General features: G+C 42.3%; 1 protein-coding gene across 3 annotated transcripts in view; it reads right to left on the bottom strand.

Annotated features, from left to right (window-relative positions):
- The window catches only part of CHCHD3 (coiled-coil-helix-coiled-coil-helix domain containing 3), a 281390-nt gene that overhangs the window by 34375 nt on the left and 222046 nt on the right, over window positions 1-24969 (bottom strand). For 2 of the 3 annotated variants that reach the window (XM_050937018.1, XM_050937019.1), the window contains exon 6: window positions 19264-19334. In XM_050937018.1, the coding sequence (XP_050792975.1) occupies window positions 19264-19334 (71 nt within the window). Of the gene's footprint in view, window positions 1-7743; window positions 8442-19263; window positions 19335-24969 lie in introns of those variants that run through there. The other variant, XM_050937020.1, reaches the window with a different exon arrangement.

The following is a 24969-nucleotide window of genomic DNA, read 5'->3' as shown; positions in this document are numbered from 1 at the left end:
GATTTACTAGCCTGACTTTGCATACCCTGTGGAGGAAGAGGGAAGTACTTCTGTTTCCAGGACTGGAAATAGAGAGGGTGGAATCCCTCTGTTTAGATTCACAGAGCTTGCTTCTGTATATCTCTCCAGGAACACCCGAAGGGGGGGAAGGGAAAAGGTTTATTTCCCTTTGTTGTGAGACTCAAGGGATCTGGGTCTTGGGGTCCCCAGGGAAGGTTTTTGGGGGGACCAGAGTGCCCCAAAACACTAATTTTTTGGGTGGTGGCAGCTTCACCAGGTCCAAGCTGGTAACTAAGCTTGGAGGTTTTCATGCTAACCCCCATATTTTGGACGCTAAGGTCCAAATCTGGGACTAGGTTATGACAGACCCATCTTAGACCACCACCACCTCAGTATCTTTATGCAGAAGTTAAGATTCAAAATGGTCACCTTAGCATCAGTAATCTCGTCTCAGTTCAGTAGTCTTTCCATGACTAGATGATTGGCTTCTGACCGACAGGTCTCACTGGGAAGTAACATAAGGTCTATTCTGCTTGTACCTTTGCACTCTGTCTCTTTCATGGTGTTTCGTATTCTCTTTGATGGAAGAATGGCTGAGCTTGTGGTCTAGGTTTATTTGGTTGCTTGCTGTATTTTCTCCTGCAGCTGTGTGTAAATAGCCAGAGATGGAGTGTTGTCCATGAGTCTTAACGAGTGTAAGGACTTGTCAGTCTTTTTGCTGAATAAGTCGTCCCCTTCAAAAGGTAGGTTCTCCACAGTTGCCTGTTCTTCTCTGGGGAACCCTGAGGAGTAAAGCCAGGATTCCCATTGCATCACAATAGCAGTTGCCATTGATGGTGATGCCGAAGGAGGAAGATGATATATCCAACAGAACTGCCAGGACTGCCGGATCCAGTTCTTTTTCTTCCATGGGCTCCAGAAGGAGGTCAGTCTGGTCTCTGGGAGGAGAGGAATAATTAATTACTCCCTACAGGACCACACTAACTCTGTGTAATGTATATACAGTTTCCATGGTCCTCCAATATGGCCAATGGGAAGGGTCCACTGTGGGCTGTGGTGGTCCCCGAAGTACTGTTAACTGCAGGGATGTTATACTGCTCTACAGTGTGGTGGAGGAACCCAGGAGGTTCTAGATCTTGCATCTGGCCTAATCTCCCTGGGGGGTGGCTATGATGGTCTTTCCTTAATGCTGGAAGTTTCTGACGATAACCTAGGGTCCAATTCTAACGGTGGTGCCCTTGGTACCATCGATATCTTGCTGGTAGATGGATAGTGGCAAAGAGTCTCTCTTCATAGTAATCCTGCACCAATGGTATCAAAATCTCTGTGGTGGGGAACTGTTCTGAAAGGAAGAGAGAGTATGAATCAGACTAAACCATATCCTCTGTTGCAATATACCTCTCTCCAGGTAGAAGGGGTGAAGGCTTTTGTCTCCCCATACCAACAGAGCTGATATAGAAAGTCCATTAGAAGTTTTATCTTCTGAATGCAAGTGTGATGCTATCATTGGTGCTCACTTTTTGAGTGTTTTCTTTGCTGGCTCTGCTGGTAGTGGAAGTGTGGGCTTGTGATGTTTTTTTTTGCTTGATACTGCTGGTGAGGTGATAGCTGCTGGTACCAGCACCAATGTGATCTTAGTCTTCTGAGCCTGAGAGTCATGCCCTGGGTCTTTGGGTACTAAAAGGACTAAAGCAATCTAGTAAGAAATGTTTTTTAAACTGTTTGCTGTTAAGTCGAAGGAAGAGTTCTGAGGACACAAGTGTTCTGTCGCATACCACGTGGCAGTAAGGAGGAACTGGAGAGGCCGTCAGGCCGCATTGTCCCTTATACACTCACTTTTGAGCACAAGGAAAGAAAGCATGCAGGTGCGGACCAATGGACACTACTAGCAGGCATCTTCCAGTCCCTGGTACATGGAGAGCACATATACCCTCAGTGGAATAGAAACAGGGACAAGCTAGTGAAGAACTAAAACAAAACAATAGTAACAGTACTATGGGGAACAAGCCTGCAATGGCAGGGAGACGGGCTGGAGGAGCTAATAGTTCTTTTCCAGATCTACTATAGTTGCCCCCTTCATCCAAAAAATATGATATTGTGCAGTTGGCTTTGTATATTAAGAAGAGTTCATTTCCTTTGAAGCATTAGATATAGATCTTTGCCAGAAATCGGATTTTGGACTTGATGGACCCAGACCTAATCTGCTATGGCAAAACAAATGCAATACTCTGTGTGCGTGCATGCAGGCAGGCAGGCACTTATGCACGAACTCAGGAGGACTGAGTAACCTGGAATGTACTGATCACTGACTGGTAAAACTATATAAATTTAAGAGGATGTCTACAATTGAAACTCACTGTCAAATTCAAGATGGAAAGAATAAGACATGTTAAGAGAGATAACTCATGGGCAATATTTTTTAAAATAACATTCATAACTGGTTAAACTGCCTTGGATTTATTACATGTTTTTGAGCAAGTTTTCTGGATCTAATCATAAGGGAATAAATATGGTGTGCCTGACTTTGTAAAAAAAAAAAAAAAAAAGATGTTTCAGTTTACATCAGATTAGCAGTGCTGTCATGCTGCTTCCCTGCTCAAAGCAGCGTGGGCAGCACAGCGCACCAGCAATATTCAGTTCCAACAGAGAAGACATAACCTAAAGAAGAAGTGATGTGCAGGACAGGGAAACAACACAGTGCTGTGTGTTCTGTATCACACTGCATGTTAGGAACATAGGAACTGCCATACCAGATCAAATTCTAGTTTCATTTAATTCAATAGCCACAGCAACCAGTACCAGATGCTTCAGAGAAAACAACAGGCAGATATGGAGTAATCTGCAGTAGGCAGATATGGAGTAATTTTCCCCTCGTGTTAGGTCTCATTTTCATCTGTAAGAGTCAGAGATTGCCTTACGCCTGGAAGCACAAGATTTAATATCCCTTTCAAAATTTTGTAATAATGACAATTCTGAATAGAGAGGGAGAACAGAAGTTCGCTATCTGCTTTCTCTAGAGCATTCATTATTTTATGTACTTTTATCATGTCCTCTCTTATTTGTCTCCTTTCTAAGGTAAACAATCCCAGTTTTCTCAATCTCTCTTCAGTTGATGAATAGGAAAGGATGAAAGGCAGCAAATGTTAATTGACAGCATTAGTATGCTGTATATTAAGCAGGAACAAAGATAGCTAGAATAACTCACACGAACGGGCGACAAGCAGCAGCAGAACATAAGGTTCAGGGACTATTCTAATAACATACCTTGAAATGGAACACAATCACAATACTAGGTTTACTTTTGAGAGAAGGTGAGCTAGTGATCTGAACAAGAAATGGGACCCACCAACTCCTAAACTTAGTCACAAGTCTGATACAGACCCCCTCTGTGGTCACAGGCAAGTCACTTAACCCCCGAGCACTGGTTTCCTTTACCCAATAATTTGTTTGTTTTCCCATCTATAAAATAGGGGAGAGTTGCACTTACTTACATCACAAGTGTGTGTAGGCACTATTATTTGTATTACAGAAGTGCCCAGAGACCCAAACTAGGATCAGGGTTCCCTTGGGCTGGGTACTGCTTTTGTTAAGCACCTTTAACATAAGGAGTACAATATAAATTCTAAGCATTATTATCAGGGCTTCACATATTTCATAGAATCATAGAACCCTAGAGCTAGGAGGGACCGCAATGGTTATCTAGTCTAACCCCCTACCAAGATGCAGGTTTGTTGTGTCTAAACCATCCAAGACAGATGGCCATCCAGCCGCCTTTTGAAAACCTCCTGTGAAGGAGCTTCCATGACCTCCCTAGGCAGTCTATTCCATTGTCCTATGGTTCTCACCATTAGGAATTTTTTTCCTGATTTAAATCTGCTATGCTGTAGTTTGAACCCATTGCCTCTTGTCCTGCCCTATGTAGCAAGAGAGAAAAAATTTTCTCCATCTTTTTTTACGGTAGCCTTTAAAGTATTTAAAGACTACTATCATGTCCCCCCAGTAATCTTCTCATTTTCTAAACTAAACATACCCAGTTACTTCTGCCTTTGCTCATCTGGCTTGCATTCCATCTCTTTAATCCTCTTTCTCGCTCATCTCTGGATCCTTTCCAGATTTTCTACATCCTTTCTATACATTGGTGACCAAAACTGGACACAGTACTCCAGCTGAGGCCTAACCTCCCGTGACTTGCATGCTACGCCACAGTTAATGCAACCTAAAATTACATTTGCTTTTTTTGCAATAGTGTAGCATTGACAACTGTTGTTAAGGTTGTGATCCACCACAACTCCCAGATCCTTCTGAGCAATGCTGCTGCCAAGCCAGTTATCGCCCATTCTGTATTTGTGCATTTTTTTTTCCTCCCTAAGTGTAGCTCTTTATATTTGTCTTTGTTGAATTTTATTTTGTAGTCTATAGCCCAGCTGATCCATTTGAGTTTTTGCTCTATCTTCTAAAGCTTTGTGTCATCTGCAAATCTGATCAGTGTGCTCTTTATTCCTACATCCAGGTCATTGATAAAGATGTTAAATATATCACTGGACCCAAAACAGATCCCTGTGGAACCCCACTTAAGACCCCCTTCCAATCTGACATCATTCCATTACTAGCTACTCTTTATTCGCAGTTGTTTAACCAATTATGCATCCATTTAATGGTAGTTCTGCCAAGCCTGCATTTCTCCAGCTTACTTATCAGAATGTCATGTGGGACTGTGTCAAAAGCCTTGCTAAAGTCCAGGTACATTATATCCACTGCATTCCCCCTATCCACAAAACCAGCCACCCTGTCACAGAAGGAAATCAAACTGGTTTAGCATGATTTATTCTTCGTAAAACCATCTGGCTGCTAGTGATCCTCCAGATATTCGCAAACTGAATTTTATAATATTTTGCTCTAGTAGCTTCCCCGGGATCAAGGTTAGGCTGACCAGTCTATAGTTCCCTGGCCTCTCCTTTCCCCCCTTTTTAAAAATTGGCATTAAGTTAGCCCTCCTCCAGTCTTCCATCACCTCTCCTGTCATCCATCGGTTTGCAAATATTATCTCCAGCAATTATATGGCTCCATTATTCACCTCTTCCCAACTGCCTGTTGGAGAATTTTGTTGCATTTAACCAATGAACAAGTGAACTGAGTGTTCACTGACAATGCTGTCTTCCTGAGTCTGTAGACAGAATGGAGTGACAGCTCAGATGGGAATTTCTCTGTTCATTTCAATGGTTGTTAAAACTGAAACTTAAAGATGACAATCCCAAACTACCTCCCACACCTCCACAGGTGCCAAAAGCCCCAACAGTTCCCAAGCCAGTTGCTAATCCCTCCAGCTTCACACCCCCCACCGACAAAGCAGTTGTGTTGTCAATACATCTGCAACATACTTAAAAATGGAAATGTGGGGACAACAAACTAACTTGAATTTAGTTTCCCAATTAATGACACCAGGACTATGGTTCTGGTTGTATTATATATTTTCCTAATTAAAAATTTAAATGAAGCTGCTACAGAATTTTCAGTCTGCTGCCCCTGAGTGTCACGGAATACAGGGACCTTGCTGAAGAATCTAGGGCTAGATTGCCAAAGAGTATACAGCACTTTGATTATTAACTAAGGTCCATCAGTGGGTTCCTATGGCATGTTGAATTCCAGAGTCCATTGTGTTTCCATATGGACACACAGAAAGGTTCACTGCACTTAAAAATGAAACAATGCTCAGAAAAGTTGCTACTAAAAATGACACTGTTCCCCTTCCCCTGGATAACTTTGAATCACATCAGCTTCCTACAGTGAAAATACAATTCTTCACTCCAATTAATCTTACAGAAGTCACACAGCTAAGGGAGATTCTATTTTGAGCTAGATTCTATTTTGCTTTATGCATAATCAACGTAACTACCAGATGCTAAATTCTACCTAGTGAATCTTTATGACTGGTGATGAAAGAACAGGCAGAAAGAACTCAGCTTGATTTGCAGGTCACAGGTGGAACTTGTAATGATGGTAATTAAAAAAAAAACACCCAACGCCAAACAAAATTCCCCCAACCAAAACAAGAAAAACTAAGCAACTTTTGACTTATGAACTAGTCCAATTTGAACTAGAAGCCCGCGAGAGAACCTAAATACTGCATGGATCCTCACAATACTATTTTTTACAAAATCAATTTTCTGAATATAATGGCAGTTTGCAATAAAGCGCCTATTTGGTGTTAGCAGGTTCCAAACTGTTTAATGCACAGTTCTGTTTGACAATGGTGACTGCACTTAGCTGGATTCTATACAGAATGACTGCAGTCTATTTTCTTCGCTCATTTCGCAGCTCAAGTATTAGATCAACACTACTGCAGAAAAAGCAAAGAACTGGTTAATTACGACTAGCAGCAAATGAGCTATAATGGAGGTGTTACGAATGTAAATCAGTGACGCCTGATGCAGCAACAGCAGCATCTGTGCATGCAGCTTGCAAAGTAATGAGATTGTGATGATGTACTGGCATCCTGCTTTGATCACTTCATCTTTTTCAAAAGCTCTGCTGGGAAAACAAAGGTTAGTAGACTGACCTCCCTTCCTGCAGCTTGCACATGCACAAATAATATTAGCAATTGATCAAGGACTGATTTCTTTCCAACCCCTTTTCAGAAGGGATGGTTTCGAAGTTGGAGGCCATGGGTAAACAGATAGCACAAACTCCTACAATGTGAAGTGTCATGTTCTAACATGCTGGGGTAATTGGCAATTCATTCTTCACCCTTTAACCAGAAACAGGAGTATGCTACTTTAAAAAAACATACCATCAACTGTGCAAAATGTGTTCCCTCTCATGCAAACAGGTTTGCTGGTACGTGCTCAAATGCGGGGGCAGTGAGATTTGTAGGCTTTCAATCTACAGATGGCTCAGATGCAATAAAAAAGTATTTGTAAATCTTAGCAACACAAGATTAAAGAAACAGAACAAATGGATCAAAAAAAGACTGCATTTTTTAGCCTCCCTTGCTTTTAATACTGTAATTGGGAAAGAGTTGATTTGTGTTTATGTTAATTCCCAACAAAACATGTTTAACACATTTAAACAAGAGGCTTTAGTCCTCGAAAGGGATTGTGAAGCCAGATGTATCACTGCAGAGTTTATTTGCCAGATACACTAAGAACCAGCAGTTTGCATTGGTTGTGGGTCGTTCATGAAACTGCAGCCAGCAGCAAGAACTACCCTTAATGAGCACATCTATCAATTTTCAGGGGACTTGGTTGATTACCATTACACAAAAATAAGTAACATGCCAATTTAACTGTTGGCTACTGAAGCGTGAAGGAAGAGTTTCACTCACTTGATTTTATAAGGAAGTCCATAAAATTACTTCACGTGTCCATGTGAGGAGATATGGGAGGCTGGCAGCATTTTAACACAAGTGTGTGTCCATCCACATTAACGTGTGATGATGGGAAAAGATACACTAGTACATTATCTAAATAGATGTCTTCTTCCTACGCTCATTTTCAAGGGTTATTCCATCAAATTACCTTCCAGAAAAATCTTTATTTTTGCTATTTTAATGAAATCATAAGTTAATGTCAACAAAAAGAAGTTTCTACTACTGACATGTTCAAGTTTTAAGAAAAGCATTTTTAAAATCTCACATGCGAATGCCAAGCTAAGTGAAAAACTGGTGATTACTTGAGGAGAGCATCTTTAATTCACCTAAGGTTTACACAAGGGGAAGGAGAAAAAGACATACAAGACACGGCTTAGTTCTCTTAATCAATAGGTTTATTATAATACTGGTTTAAAAAATGAATAAATAGGTGGTAGACCTACCATAAACCCACTGAAACCTTATTTGCTGGCCTACAGATATAGTTCTCAACACTCAAGTGATATTTGTTGAGCATCTCAACAAAATACTTAACATTTATATGCAAACTAACATGATTCTGTGCTTAAATTACAGCACGAAGAAAAAAAACAGATACGCCTCTTAAATACTCCACTTCTATTTCATTCAGAATGAATCTACTCTTACCTAAAATGGACATAATTAATATTTCATACAGCTTTGCTGGGTATTCTACATTCCTAATGGATTGTATTGATCAAAGCAAGAAAGCTAAATGTCTATACTGCTGTAGAGAAAATTAAAATGATCATATATGAAGCGGTCATTGTTTCACAGGTTTAATATGTTGAGTGAAGCTTCTGCAAAGCAGAGGCAACAAATAATGTTTAGGACTCAGACATGCTGAAACTCCATTCAGTTTGTGTCCCTATAGATGATATACACAGACTACACAATACCACTTAAACTCAGGTCTATTACACTGACCAATATCGTCTCATTGTTTCCTTGAATACCCTCCATCTGTCAGCATCCATCCGTTGTCTCTTGGCTTTCACTTAGATTGCAAGCGCTTTCCAGCAGTGACTGTCTTTTTGTTCTGTTTGTAGAGTGTCTAGCAAAATGGGATCCAGTCCATTACTAGGGCTCTAAGAACTACAGTAATGCAAACAACAATCTTGTGTATTCCTTCTAGCACAAGGGTTCCCAAACTTGGTTGGCGGCTTGTTCAGCGTAAGCCCCGGGAGAGCTGCGAGACACTTTATTTACCTGAGTGTCTGCTGGTACGGCTGCTCGCAGCTCCCAGTGGCTGCGGTTCGCCGTTCCCGAGAACCCCTGCTATAGCATAACTTGTTATCCAAACAAGAGTCCCTCATTCATGATGTGTAGGTTGTGCTATAAATCGTGCAATGTGCCCTAAGGTCCCCAATAGGGTTGAGCATGATTTCAGTATAGAATTATTTTCAGAACACTGAAATGCAGAATTTAATTGCAACTTTTACTCCTGAGGGAATTCTGCACCAAAGTATTAAAAATTCTGTACCACAACATTAAAATGTATGCATATTTTATTTGTCAAAGTAACATAATATAATCAGACTATTTTCAAATATTTGGGTAATTTATTTCAAAATACTTGTCGGCAAGTATGACTGTAACAATACAGACAAAAAAAAAAGATTCAGGAACTGTTTTTTGACAAATAGATTCCTTAGAAGGCATATTAGCACATCTCTATAGCTCCACAGTGAGGGACAGAGTCTTGCATGTACACATGCCCAGCCTTGCCCCCACTATCCAAGTGTGGGGCAGGCAGGCTCAACCAGCAGGATCCAAGTGTAGAGGGGCTTATTGTGGGGGGATCCAGGTGTGGGGTGAGAGGGTTCTGTGTGGGGCAATCTGGGTGTCAGTGGCTTAGTAGGGGGTTTGGGTGCCAGGGGTGGGAGGGGGGGTTGGATGCATAGGGGCACATTGGGGAGTTCTGCGGGGTGGTGCAGGTGAAGGCGGTAGAGACTCAGCAGGGGTGCTCTGGATTGCGGGGGGATGGGGCTCAGCAGGGGAGTGTAGGTGCAGGGGGCTCAGCAGCAGGGGTTTGGGTGCTGGGGAAGTGGGGCTTGGGGGGTGGGGGTCTGAGTGCAGCTGGTTGGGACTCAGTGGGGTGGGGGTCCAGGTGCAGGAGGCTCAGCTGGAGCCCAGCTCAGGATATGAGCCACTGGCTGTGGTGTCCCCAGCCCTGCCTCCCAATGCAGTGACTGACATCTCCCTTGGCTGCTCCCGAAGCCCGAACCAAACATGCGCTCCTCTTCCCCCCGCCCCACTGCTTGGGAGGGGTGCATAAATCAGCTTTTCTGCAGAGAAAGAATAAAATCTATGGGGGACATTAATTCTGTGCTTGTGCAGTGACACAGAATTCCCATAGAAGTAAACTTTGCCACTGACTTATTGAATAACTGGGGTGACTCCAAGCTCTGTGCCTCAGTATTGTAAAGTAAATGTCATGTAAAAGTAATGTAAAGTGTGAATGCTACAATTTACCCTTGGACGTACTGTGAAGAGTATTATCTAATATTTTACCAGGGGAAAGTAAAAAATAAAATGACTGAGTGCTGATACAGCTCTAACAAGTTCTGTGCTACCTTTATATAAGGAAGGAGCTAGTTACCTCAAATTTGTTTTTAGATTCCAATGACTTCTGCCAAGCAGGGCTTCCAAAGAAGTCAGTGGGATTTCAGCTCAGGGAAGGGCTGCGGAATCCGGCCCACTGTTTCCAAATATTTTTCAGTTTTCAGTTATTCAAAGACACTATGTGTATTTTTGCAGGGACTCAGTAAATACTACATATTATTTTAAAAGTGAATTAATGCTCATAAAAGGTGAAAGCATGGAAGATTGAAGCTATTTATCCATAAAATGTGTATGAACACAGGCAACAGCACAAGCTATCTAGGTACTTAGATGAGCTCCCCATCCAATATGGAGTCTACAAGTTAATCAAAAAGACTACTGAATTCATCTTCATAAAACCCTTGTAAAAGCCATTTTACAGATGGAGACACTGAGGCACAGGATAATTAAATGACTCACCCAAGATCACACCGGTGATAGAGCAGGGAACTAAACCCAGATCTCCTCAGATCCTGTCTAGTGCTTCAACCACAAGACCATCCTCTCTCTCTGCACTGCACTTTTAAAGTACAGAAAGTTAATACCATTGCTTTAGGATCAGGAAATAATATTTCAAGGTCTGTTTTCTTCCTTGTTCATTTAGACAAAGGATAAGTTGAACATAACCTCTTCCTAAACTTTTACTGTTGTACTTTCTTTAGGTCAACAAGTTAAGTAAAGATGATTCAATAAACTGAGCATATCTCCTTCCCGCTGTATGTACAATTGACCATAAATGATCAAAAGCAATCTGTGCTCCTAAATTCACCTGCCAGACAGGGACCTGAAAGTGCTCTCCAAATATTGATAAATTAAACTTCACAGCGCACTAGTAGCCAGTTGGAGGAATACCTCATTATTATCCTCTGCCACATCCTCTGGTTCTCCCATCCACAGTTCCAATCCCTGAACAGGCTGATGCCTGGCTATCATATATATCGTGTCTCCATCAGAGCTGTGAAAGTTATCTAGGGTTAGGTGAAACTACCAGATCTGACATGGAAAGCATATTTAGAGGAAGATCCAAAACTAACAACTACAGTAAACTCACTGCGAGAAGAGATCAGAATAAGCTGAGAGGTCTTACTATGTTCAATCACAAGAGCCAGCTCTTTACAGTGGCAATCCCCACAATTGTAGGGTTCAACAACCTACAGGTAGCCTCACAGTGAGAGGAGAAAAACAAACAAAATCCACCAGTAACATCCATCAATAAGCCAAACTGAGTGGTACATTGAGGCCTCTATGGTTACGTCTACACTACACACCACTGGGGGCAGCATATAGTGTATGTATACCTACATGCTGCAGTGAAAGCAAGGCACCCTTTTCCCCTGCCCCTGCCGGAGTCTTTCCCTGAAGCAGAGGAAGGGTTTAGTAGCAGGGAGTTGGTGGAGCCTTTCCCTGCTGCCCCCAACTGCTGCAGGGCAAGGCTCCAGCAATGGAGAGCTGCCTGAGCCTTTCCCCATTGTGGAAGTTGTTCCCTGAGATGAGGAGAGGCTCTGCAGTGGGGAGCTGCCCAAACCTTTCCTTGCCACTTCCCCCCTGCAAGCACCATTCTCCGCTTGAGGAGTCTTTTCATGAGACAGGAAAAGACTCCAGAAGCAGGGAAGCAGAGGACACTGTTAAAAATAGCAGTGTAGACAGGGAGGCACTGCTTGGGCAAGTAGAGAGTGTGCACATTTTGGAAATGGACTCTCAGACGTACCCACCCTTCAGGTGTGTCTTTACTCTACTTGTCTGAGACACTGCAATTTATATCTGTGCTAGGGGGCTACGAGGTTATGTTCTCTATATGCCACTGAAAAAACTGTGCAGTGGACACACACCTATGCTAAAAACTATTTGTGTACCTTAATTTTATACTAGTGTCTAGATGTAGGAGTGCTTGGCACTATATAAACAGAGACAGAAAAACACTGTTACAAAGCAGGAGGCCCAGAATTTGGCTCCCTCAAAGGCATTGGGAGTTTTGGAGCATGACATGCTTCGTTCCTGGAAAGAGGCTTAGCCTTGTTTTGCTCTGCAGAAACACCACCTGGACAGTCCACAACAGTGTGACCTAATCCCCAGAGGGCACCTGGATTTCATCACTGCGTCACAGTTTGCATTTCCTGGCAAAGCCCCCCAAGGGCTATGGAACAGTTCTCTCCAAAACAGCAGCACTACTAGCAAGGTAGTTTTGTGGTGTGGGCAGAAATGGAAACGTGAGGGGCAACGATACAGTTTGTAAAAATGCACTAATGCACAGCTGTTAAAGCTGACATCTATCAAATGAAGTCAAAAGCCAGAGGTGAAGGTAACAACATTTATTTTAGGTAGAATTTGGCCTCTAAAATTATTTTATCCCTAACTGAATAATCAAGATGTTACTTGGTTCTGAAGACCATGAGGGAATAAAATGTCACCACTACAGCTGCCAAATTTCCTGCTACCAGCCCTTCAAATTAAAGGAAAAACCCATACAGATGCAAAATTTAATTAGTCAGTAAAAGCCCAAATCCTCACCCAAAGCCTTGCTCATCCTGTAATATTGCATTCTTTTCTTCTTGTGTATACTTCTAATTATGAGGGAGACATCTTCATAATATAATAATTCTGGTTATAATGTAACTGCTGGTAACATAACTCCTACATTAGAAAAGGCAGCATACTCTAGTAATGTTGTTTTAATGTAATTTGTGTACTGCAGGAACTGACTGAACCTGATCATTTAGAATTTGATCAATGTGAATTAGTGTCTTAGAGAGATAAACCATTTGATGATTTAGAATTTGATCAATGTGAATCAGGGCCTTAAAGAGATAAAACATTTATCATGCACATTTGGAATATCACGCTAATTCATGCCGCACTGAAGTAGATAATAAGCAGGCATCAATAAATAGTGCAGACAAAGTACAGAGGATCTGTTAGTTCTCTGATACAAGTCTATATAGGGTATTCAGTCTTCTCCCTTTAATCAGTGAATTGTCCATAAAGCCCACTGAAGCCATAAATGACATAATTTCAAGAACTAAAGGGAGGAAGGGAAGGAAAATGCAAGAAAGATAGGTACACAGTTATTTCAAACTCTTGTAATACATTTTAGTTTAAAAGTTGAAACCGAATTCTAAGCTATCTGGATGAAAATTTCTAAAATCGAGACAGGTTTAAAATGATTTGCAGAGCAGCTTTGTAACAATACCACAATTAGTGCTATTAATCTCATACTTTCAACTTGAAATCGTACTGACATGCAGCACATTGGTTTACACATTTAACAGAATTATAAATTTAGCAGTTCAACCTTGTTTAATTCTTCTTTTACAGCCAATTAAACAAGCTCTTTAAACATTATTGCTTGAAACCCTGTCCTCCATCCTCACATTCAATTACACTGACATAAGAAGCGGCTGGTGATACCAAAAGAGCATCATCTCAAGGTTCCACTAAATCATTCATAATTTATGTATCAAACTCCACACCAAAGACAGTGTTAAAATAGCATCCATTTAGTTTAACCCCACAAGAGCATGGAAATTCAGTTTTAAAAAGAGACTTTTACATGAAGGAAAATGTGAAATATGGGGTAATAAAACCCATTTGCATCCCAAGTGGCCCCTCACTATTTTTGCTAATTATGAAACATATCTGAATTTATAAATATACTTCCAAATACCTTTTCTGTCTCTATACACCAATAAACCATATCTGGAAACACTAATCAGGCTACCGCAACTAACAGCATCTCAGCTTATATACACACTACAGCTTAGGTTGGTATAAGTCAGTGGTTCTCAAATTGTGGGTTGGGAACCCAAAGTCCCTGGCTTAGATTTGCTGGGGCCAAAGCCAAAGCCAAAGCCTGAGCCCCACCACCCAGGGCTTCAGCCATGGGCTTCGGGGCTCAGGTTACAGGTCCCCTGCCTGGGACTGAAGCCCTTGGGCTTCAGCTTTGGTCCTCCCCACCTGGGGTGATGTGGCTCAGGCTTGGCCCCCTCAACCCAGGGGTTGGGGCTCGTGTGGGGCCAGGCTTCGGTCCTCTCTCCTAAGCTCTCCTGTTCGCTTAGCGCGTCTGCATTAGCAGCGTAGCTTCACCAACGTAAGCTCCGCAGTGTCGCCATAGCCTTAGATAAAACGGGATTGGGATACAAACCTCCCCTTTCTTTTAAACTGTGCAAAAACAAAAACACCCTTGTGTTTGGCCCTCTGTATTTATTTATTTATTAACATGGACTTCAAGGAGACACCACTCATGCTTAAAATTAAGGATATAATTCTGTCAAGAGAGAGAGTCATCCTGCCTCCCTCACCCGAAACCTTGAATCAGTCTTCCTAGTTTTTTTGCTAACATTTTCAAGAGATCTTGGTGTCATCCCAATGGGTAACAGGAAATGTTTGAATGTTTTATGACAAGAAAGCCATTTCTCACCCAGGTCTATTTTTAGAGTCTTTTGCCAAAGAGTATTTGAGTACAACTACCACATATTGCAGACAAGATGGACTAGTTTGCCAAGATGCACTTGGGGACCTGGTCATCTATGGAAGACTGTAAACACACAACAACTGGCTTCAAGTGTTTAAGAGAGACAAGGAAGGTGAGATAATATCTTGCACTGGTCAAAATTACTCCACCCATCTTGTCTGCCTCATATCCTGGGACCAACACAGCTACAACAACATTGCAAACAACAATGGAAGATATAGTCTGAGGATATGTCTACACTGCAATTAGACACTCGTGGTTGGCCCATTCCAGCTGACTAGGGCTCACAGGGCTCAGGCTAAAGGGCTGTTTAATTGTGGTGTACACTTTCAGTCTTGGCTTCAGCCCAAGCTCTGGGACCCTCCCACCTCACAGGGTCCTTGAGCCTGTACTCCAGCCCAGGCCTGAAAGTCTACACCATAATTAAACAGCCCCTTAGCCTGAGTCAGCTGGCACAGGTCAGCTGCAGATTTTTAGCTGCATTGTTGACATACCCTAAGGGTCTATTTGAAGGCAGACTAATCCACAAATCATAGAATCACAGTATTGGAAGGGACCTCGAGAGGACATCTAGTCCAGTTCCCTGCACTCATGGCAGGACTAAGTATTACCTAGACCATTCCTGACCGCTGTTTGTCTAATCTGCTCTTAAAAATCACCTATGATGGAGATTCCACAATCTCCCTAGGTAATATATTCCAGTGCTTAGCCACCCTGACAGTTAGGAAGTTTTTCCTAATGTCCAACCTAAACCTCCCTTGCTGCAATTTGAGCCCATTGTTTCTTGTCCTATCCTCAGAGGTTAAGAAGAACAATTCTCCCTCCTCCTTGTAACAACCTTTTATGTACCTGAAAACTGTTATGTCCCCTCTCAGTCTTTTCTTCTCCAGACTAAACACATTTTTTTCAATCCTAAATATAACATCAATTAATCTGTTACGTTTCCTTATTGCACATGCAGGCCAAACTTCCCTGAAATTATTTTCCTCCAATGGTCATTCATAGATTCATAGACTCTAGGACTGGAAGGGACCTCAAGAGGTCATCGAGTCCAGTCCCCTGCCCTCATGGCAGGACCAAATACTGTCTAGACCATCCCTGATAGACATTTATCTAACCTACTCTTAAATATCTCCAGAGATGGAGATTCCACAACTTCCCTAGGAAATTTATTCCAGTGTTTAACTACCCTGACAGTTAGGAACTTTTTCCTAATGTCCAACCTAAACCTCCCTTGCTGCAGTTTAAGCCCATTACTTCTTGTTCTATCATTAGAGGCTAAGGTGAACAAGTTTTCTCCCTCCTCCTGATGACACCCTTTTAGATACCTGAAAACTGCTATCATGTCCCCTCTCAGTCTTCTTTTTTCCAAACTAAACAAACCCAATTCTTTCAGCCTTCCTTCGTAGGTCATGTTCTCAAGACCTTTAATCATTCTTGTTGCTCTTCTCTGGACCCTCTCCAGTTTCTTCACATCTTTCTTGAAATGCGGTACCCAAAACTGGACACAATATTCCAGTAGAGGCCTAACCAGCGCAGAGTAGAGCGGAAGAATGACTTCTCGTGTCTTGCTCACAACACACCTGTTAATGCATCCTAGAATCATGTTTGCTTTTTTTGCAACAGCATCACACTGTTGACTCATATTTAGCTTGTGGTCCACTATGACCCCTAGATCCCTTTCTGCCATACTCCTTCCTAGACAGTCTCTTCCCATTCTGTATGTGTGAAACTGATTGTTCCTTCCTAAGTGGAGCACTTTGCATTTGTCTTTATTAAATGTCATCCAGTTTACCTCAGACCATTTCTCCAATTTCTCCAGATCATTTTGAATTATGACCCTATCCTTCAAAGCAGTTGCAATCCCTCCCAGTTTGGTATCATCTGCAAACATAATAAGCGTACTTTCTATGACAACATCTAAGTCGTTGATGAAGATATTGAACAGAGCCGATCCCAAAACAGGCCCCTGCAGAACCTCACTTGTTATACCTTTCCAGCAGGATTGGAAACCATTAACAACTACTCTCTGAGTATGGTTATCCAGCCAGTTATGCACCCACCTTATAGTAGCCCTATCTAAATTGTATTTGCCTAGTTTATCGATAAGAATATCATGCGAGACCGTATCAAATGTCTTACTGAAGTCTAGGTATACCACATCCACCGCTTCTCCCTCATCCACAAGACTCGTTATCCTATCAAAGAAAGCTATCAGATTGGTTTGACACGATTTGTTCTTTACAAATCCATGCTGACTATTCCCTATCACCTTACCACCTTCCAAGTGTTTGCAGATGATTTCCTTAATTACTTGCTCCATTATCTTCCCTGGCACAGAAGTTAAACTAACTGGTCTGTAGTTTCCTGGCTTGTTTTTATTTCCCTTTTTATAGATGGGCACTATATTTACCCTTTTCCAGTCTTCTGGACTCTCTCCCGTCTCCCATGATTTTCCAAAGATAATAGCTAGAGGCTCAGATACCTCCTCTATTAGCTCCTTGAGTATTCTAGGATGCATTTCATCAGGCCCTGGTGACTTGCGGGCATCTAACTTTTCTAAGTGATTTTTAACTTGTTCTTTTTTTATTTTATCTTCTAAATCTACCCCCTTCCCAAGTCTCCATTGACAATCAGGAGAAGGAAGTCTCAACAAGTCTGAGGATTTCACAATCCCATTCCCTATATTCCCTTTGCACAACTATTTTTCTGGTTAAAGGAGGACTGAATGGAACGCTTTACACTGCTGGTTTTTAAACTTCCCAGATGATTTTACGTTGTGTGATGTTAGGTTCTAGCTAGAACCCTGCTGTTTAGGCCAGGCCTGTAAACACCTGGAAGAGCTGGGCAGTACTTGACTGATTTTGTAAACTATTGTGTGCTGGAACACGGCAGGCCTCCCAACTCTGCAAACAAAGTCACAGGACATAAGTCACAATAGCTACTACACCTCTACTCCGATATAATGCGGTCCTCAGGGGCCAAAAAATCTCACTGACTTGTAGGTGAGACTACGTTATATCGGGTTCAGTCCGGTAGGCCATGCCAGCAAGAGCTCGTATGCCATGTCGGACTGGACTGGCTTCCCAGGAGCCTCAGGCCCTTTAAATTACCGTCAGAACTCTGTCAGCGGGGCTCAGGCAAGGATTTAAAGGGCCCAGGCTCCCTGCAGCAGCTGGAGCCTCTGGCCATTTAAATCACTGCCAGAACCCCGGTGGGAATTTAAAGGGCCCGGTGCGCCAGCTGCTGTGGGGAGCCTCGGTCCCTTTAAAATCACCACCGGAGCTCTGGCAGCAGGGCTCGGGCGGTGTTTTAAAGGGCCCGGGGCGCCACACGAATTCAGATATAACGCGGTAAAGCAGCAGGGCTCGGGTGGCGCTTTAAAGGGCCTAGGGCTCCCCACTGCTTTACTGCCTTATATCCAAATTCGTGTTATATGGGGTGGCATTCTATCAGGTTAGAGGTGTACCACCTACTAACTATTCCCTGATTTCATATCTAGTAACATGGATCAGCACTCATGTTGTGCTCCTTGTCAGTACATGGCCTGGGCAAGGAAAGCTAACGATCCAGCCAGCGAATCAAATTCGGTGATGAATCCTGGTCATGTGCTACCTGCGGCACGTTGAGCATACACTAAGAAAAATATTTTTTTTAATTAAAGGAAGGAAGGAAGGTGATAATTAGATGTTTCAAATTCATCAAAACTGATAAAAATTAATTAACCCCCATTAATTAGATGGAAAAGGAGGGAGGGAACAACTGAATGAACAACAGCAACCAAACCATCTTCTCACCCCTACTTGCAGTCCCTCCAGATCAAGGTTGAAGCACAGTGTTATTCTGTGGTTCAATCAATACTTGTCCGAGGGTCAGAAATGTTTACTCCATAAGGCGGCAAGCCTGGTACCTTTAACCAGAACTAAATTAACATAACATTAAATTAAAAAGAGATTCCCAAATAATTTGTAAGTGAATACACAATGAAATGGCAAACAGATCCAACCACTGAAACATGTAGTAGTTATTTTACATTAAGGGTTTTTAAAGACTTTTATCATTTTATTATGCCCACTATAAAACAGATGACGTCAGGGGGAAGGGTATCAGAGCTCTCAATGGGCTTCCACACCTCCACTCAAACTATGGCCACAATTCCATAATTTTTGTCTACAGTATCTATTGGTAGATGGTGAGAGTAAAGGGTTGTAAAAGGTTATTTTCATACTCATACAAAAATGATGAATGGCACTGTCTGCTTAATGGAAGAATTGGCAGAAACTGAAAGTCCAAAGCTAAGGGTCAGAGTCTCTTTGGTCCATCAATTACTGCATCTTCATTTAACCATCCTCAAGTCTAATAATAATTCAACCTGACCTTCGCTATTAAAGGCAAAGTGAAATCATTGATTTAAATACCTTTTATGCTAAACAAGAATGGTATGAACACTACTGCAATGCAAGATTGGCACCCAAGTTCTGGTATTTCATTAACAAAGATGCATGTTTAAGGTGTACAGCAGTTCAAAGCATTTCTTATATAGAATCAGGCAAAAATAAATTAATATTACTAACTGTGATGTCAATTTCTACACAATCATGGTACATAATACAATATGGGCTGGCTACCAGCTTTCATCAAAATTGCTTCATTTCAATAACCAGCCCTGCAAAAATATATTTCATTTGCCACTTTCCAAGCACAGACTGCTAGGTCAGGTGGAGAAATTTTTTCCTAATTTAATATGAACACAACTTCATCAGATTTACATACTCAAAAGTAACAGAGTGGGGGGGAGTCTTACTTGAACTTAGCTTCCACCTCTTTGACAGCTTGCTGGTATTGCTCCGTGGTTACTTTGTAGAACTGTGCACTCTGAAAAGAGAGGAGAAAAGTGAAAACTTCATGACCTAACAAATATTTATACAGCGGTGAAAACACTCCTGGCTCTCTACAGAATGTGTAAAGAACTCAGGTCCCCACACCGAACATCTTACACTACAATTCTAACAAATAAAAAAGTGGGATAACCATTAAAGTACAAGACAAAGCAGAAGCATTACTGGTGAGCAGTTCACTGCAGAGCTAGAATGGAAAGTTTTCTTATCCAGAGAAAATATTCTATATAGAAAAATGGTTCCATCCTGACTTGGGATTCAAGTCAAAATTTCAAAAATATTCACAAACCAAAAATCCAAAAAAATTTGGTTCAGGTCAAAATGTTTCATTTCAGTTTTGACTTTACTGTAGCTTAAATTTCTAAACAAAAGCCTGTTTCAAGTCATAAAACTGGAATTTTTCATTTAGAAAATGTTGAAACAAAATGTATTGACTATTTAGAAACTTCAATTTTTTCATGTTAAAAAATTAGTAGAAACTGACTTTCCCCAAAAAAGTTTGTTTCAACAAATCTGCATTTTCTGATGAAAAAGCTTCTAGTCAAAAAATTCTGAACCAGCGCTAGTTCTTTGTATAGTAGGAAAGCTGCATGAAAAAACAGTTTTAAGGAAGAATTGGAAGGACGACGACGACTGGAACACAAATCAGGAGGCTGTTGCCATCATTGAGGGATTCATAATTTTTAGATGATTGGATAATCCATAAATGGAATCCTTATTGTTGTGTATGTATTTACACTTCTGTACACTCAGACTTCGTGTGGAGGTGATATTCATGTCATAAATTACAGTTATGTTACAAATTAACCACTCATCCTCTGACTGTCTAATTGACTCTTTGCTCACTAGTTCATCTCTTTCTAATTTATTCTAGTATCAGAGGGGTAGCCAGGTTAGTCAGGACCTGTAAAAAGCAACAACTTATCCTAATATTCCAAACTTTGAGTAACTTCTCACAGCTGCTATTTTATATTTTTAAAAATCAAGCTGCCTTTGTTAGATAGTTTGTCCCTTTCACCAACAGAAGTTGGTTCAATAAAAGATATTACCTCACCCACCTTCTCTCGCTAATATCCTGGGACCCACGAAGCTACAACACTGCAAACAACATATGGTAAGAGACCATTCAAGGTGAAGTGGCCCACTAACACCTCTGCAGTCATAGGACAAAAACGGGGGCTTAGCGGGTAACAGATTGTTGTGAAAAGCAATAAATCCAGTGTTTTTATTAAGACCATGATTTTAAGTGTCTAACAAAGTTATGAATTTAAGCTTGTAGGCTTGTCTTTTGAAAAAGTTGTGCAGGTTTCCATTGAGGATGAGGACTGAGAGGTCAGGTAAGGGTGATGACTTTGTTAAAAAAGAAAAAAAAAGTGTTTTCCCACAAGTGACATGGGGAGGTTGCTGACCTGTAACTGTAGGTTTTTCAAGATGTTTGGTCCTTAGCTGTATTCCACTGTGGGTTACACATGCACACCATGTGCCCAGACTCAGAGAATTTGAAAGTAGTGCCTGCTGGTTGGCACATGTGCCCTAGATCACCTCTTGCCTGGGTTCAAGGAGATAAAGGGCAGGGTGGACTGACCGACTCTCCAGTTCCTTCTCTACCACAAATCAGATGGGATCCGAAGCAGAGGGGAAGGAATGGAATACAGATAGGGACCACACGTCTCAAACCTCCCCTTTTTCTTTGAGCGATGGTCCCTACTGTCTTCCACTGTGGGTGACTGACATGCAGTACCTATGTAGGAGCAGAGTGCAAGGATGTAGATGGTAAGCTGAGTGGAGGACTGCCATTCCAAAGGAAGCATCAGCAGAGGAGCCCTGCACCACAGCATGTCTCACAAACATATGAACAGAGCTCCACATGGCTGCTTTACACATGTCCAGGAGGGGTACCTTCTGAAGTGATGTCACATTTGTTGCTTGTGCTCTGGTAGAATGAGCTCTTACCCCGGGGGAAGGGGGAAGATTCAATAGCCGATAGAATAGAATGCATATAGAGATCCATTTGGAGGTTCTCTGGGTGGAATTGGCATGCCCCTGATTCTTTATACTATAGTGATGAATAGTCTCTGAGATTTCCTGATTGGTTTTGTTCTTTGCAGGTAAAAGGCCAAGTCCTGCTGTACATAAGGGAGTGGAGACTTAATTCCTCTGGGGAAGTGTGCGGTTTTGGGAAGAGCACAGTAAGTGAATCTACAGGTTACGGTGAAATTCTGAAACTACTTTAGGAATGAATTTAGGGTACAGATGCAAATAAAAACATACCCTTATGGAACATACTATAAGGAGGATCTGCCATCATTGCTCCAAGCTCGCCAATCCTTCTAGGTGAGGTGATGGCTACAAGAAAAGTGACCTTCTTGGAAAGGAGAGACATGGAGCAAGAGGCTAAAAATTCAATGGGGCGGGGGGCCTTGTGAGTACTGAGAGAACAATGTTTAAGTCACACTGGAGAGTAGGCTTCTGAATAGATGGGAAGATTCTGATTAGGACTTTTCAGAATCTATTGGTCAGTGGATCTGCAAAGTCCATGAATGCCTGAGGTGGTGTATGTCATGCACAAAATTGCCACCAAGTTGACCTGTAAGGAGCTGATGGATGAGCTGAGGAGAGGATATAGTCCAAGAAGAGAGGAATATCTGCAGTTTCTGGGAGAATGTCAATTTGATGTGCCCAAGAAGAATAGTGCTTCCACTTAGCTAGGTAACCTCTTCTAGTAGAGTCCTTTCTACTACTAGAAAGGATACTTCCTCTAGAGCTATGGTTACTGCCATTGTCCTGTGCAGGGAATTATGGTTCCCTAAGGAGGCCCAGAATACCAATAAGGACCTTCTCCTTAATGAATCACACTTTAATCAGAAGATGGATGAGTCCCTCCCTACCCTGAAGGACTCCAGAGCTACCTTCCACTCACTAGAGATATACAAGCCTGTCCTTAAGAGGAAGTTTTATGGCCCATTGTTCAGACCTAAGCATATGGCTAAGTAGTTTTTCCATCAGAGGCCCTATGAACTATCATGCAAGAGACAGAGGGTTCAAAAGTCCTGCTTTCTTACACCCTCTTCAACAGACTTTACATCTCAGTCCCTGACTCGACATTATTTTGATGGGAGCTTGAGAGCCGTGAAACACTAAGGCTATCTCCACAACAGTGAGATTACAGCAGCATAGCTGCACCAATATAGCTGCATTGCTGTAAGATATCTAGTGTAGCCGCTCCAAGCCGACAGGAGAGAGCTCTCCCATCAATTTAATTAATCCACCCCTAATGAGCAGTGGCAGCTATGTCACTGCTTATGTCAGTGTAATTTATGTCACTCATGGAGGTGGTTTATTCATTCCCCTGAGTGATATAAATTATACCAACATAAGTGGTAGTGTAGACATAGCCTAAGGCCAACACCTCCCAACTTTTAGAAGCAGACTGGACTACCAGGGAGTTGGAAGCAGGGTGAGAAAACAAAAATTCTGCTCCTTTGGGTGGCGCATAGTAATGCTTCTCCACCCTCTTCAGGGTGGCAGGAGTGTGCCAAAATTCCTAGCTGGCTCAAGTATGGATTCATTAGCAGGGACAGCTATTCTGTTGGATCCAGATGAGTGGAAGATGTCCTGGACTTCTTCAAGAGTAAACTGAAGTACTCCAGCAACTCTGTGAAAGTGGTCATGGAAATGTCTGAAGTCACTGAGGGAGGGTAGAGAGAAGGAGATGTAGGAGTCACCGCTTTGTTTGGAGATGAAGACAGCATTCTTATTGGTTCCAGCAGAACCACTGGATCTGGTGTGTAATGTTCCTCCTACTCTTTTGTTGGATCTGGGGGCTGACCTGAGCATCCCCTTAGAGGGGAGGCAAGGGGTGACTACCTAGCAGATCAGATTGATTCTGCAGCGGAGTACTGGTCAAAAGGCCCCCAATATGGCCAGTAGGAAGGGGGTCAATAGGTAGTTGCGAGGGCTCCCTTGGCATGGGATAACAACAGCTCCAAGTTAGATGAAAGGGAAGTAGGCCCCAAACCAATGCAGGTCTTTTGGGAAATGCAAGATATGTCGGCTAGGGGGAAAAATGTTCGTCAGGAGGTTTGGAACCTCCCAATGAAGAGAAGGCTGATTACAGTTCCAGTGGTGGTGCCAATGGTGCTTTTGCAGGGGAGTTGTATTCCACGTACGGGACAGGCAGCGATAAACTCTTCTAGCAGTCAACTCCCTTGGTGTTGTTATTACCTCTTTAGAGATGGAGCGGCCCGATAGAGGAGGGAATTCCAGATCAGGGAGAGAGAAAATGTTCTGTGGAGAAGCAATGTATTCAGATTCAGGGGTTTTACTTGCTCAAGCCAGCGAGGAAAACAGTTCTTGAAGATGACAACGATTAGACTTAGTTGGTGCCGATGGATCCTGGATTTTGGAGGTGCCAAGGATGATGGTACCGATGGAGAACAATGCGTATGGGCTTCTCTTGTCATGCCTCTGGGACATAAGACATCCTAAGCCCTCACGGGCTGAGCTGATAGGCTTATTTGGAGGTGAATCCAGCTTCTCTAGAGAGAATTTAGAGTAAGATTTAGTCTTATGCTTATGAGAGTGCTTCCTGGATCTCTGACAATATCCTGCCAGCGGGTCCTGTGGGGGGAAATTCTCCCGTACCTGATTCAGACTTTGCAGCAGCAGATGCACTCCTTGCTGAATTAGGCCTATGTACAGGGAAGATTTCTTGGCCTGGCTCTGATTGAGGCATCATGGCCTTCTCCATGAGGTATTTGAGGAGACAAAGTTTCCACCCTCCTTGGGTATGGCTGGAAATACACCTCACTGTGATGTGCGCTTCCCAAAGGCAGCACAGTTAGCGCTGGTGCTTGTCGCGGACCAAGAAGGATCGTGGGCAGGAGATGCCGAGTTGGATGCCCACAGTCCTGGGCATAGTCCAGTATCTGAAGAGGGTTCAGGGGTGTGAGAGGTCCCAGGAGCCTAATCTAAACACTAACAGATCTATAAAACACTAAATTGTAGAAACTGTAAAAACTATTTACAAAATTAGAACTAATTCTTATTTTGTAGGACAAAGATGAAGCTATGGACATTGATGTTTCCAACCTAAGCCATGCAGCAGTGAGAAGGAACTTTATTCCCTCAGATGGAGGCACAAGGTGAACCAGGGCACATGCGCGGACCAGCAGACGCTACTTTCAAATTATTTGGCTCCAGGCACATGGTTAACCCACAGTGGAATACAATAGGGACCATAACTCAAAGAAGGAGGTGTTTTTGTCTTTTATCGTTTGTGGATGTGTATCATTTTAGAGCATAAAGATTTTCTTGTTTTACCAACATAGTTGTTATTGGGGCATTTAGTGCATTAGATGAGGTACACCACATCTTGCGATGGGCATGCGTAAGACCCATGAATTTTGAAAAGTGTGTTTTGGGGGCTATTGATCATTGTAGCAGCAAAAGTATGTCTGCAGGTTTTGCATCTGTTTGTTATGGCAGGATCTTGGTGGGTTCTGGCGTGGGGAGCTTCATCTGATGGTGAGCTTAGAGAGATTGGGGACGGGGTATTTGAAAGCCAGAAGAGGAGGTTCAGGACAGATTTATTTCATGCTGTGGTCCCCATC

The sequence above is a fragment of the Gopherus flavomarginatus genome, chromosome 1 (genome assembly GCF_025201925.1).
Source record: "Gopherus flavomarginatus isolate rGopFla2 chromosome 1, rGopFla2.mat.asm, whole genome shotgun sequence".
Taxonomy (NCBI): domain Eukaryota; kingdom Metazoa; phylum Chordata; order Testudines; family Testudinidae; genus Gopherus; species Gopherus flavomarginatus.
The sequence above is the reverse complement of the archived record's forward strand: the minus strand, read 5'-3'. Positions and strand labels throughout refer to the sequence as shown.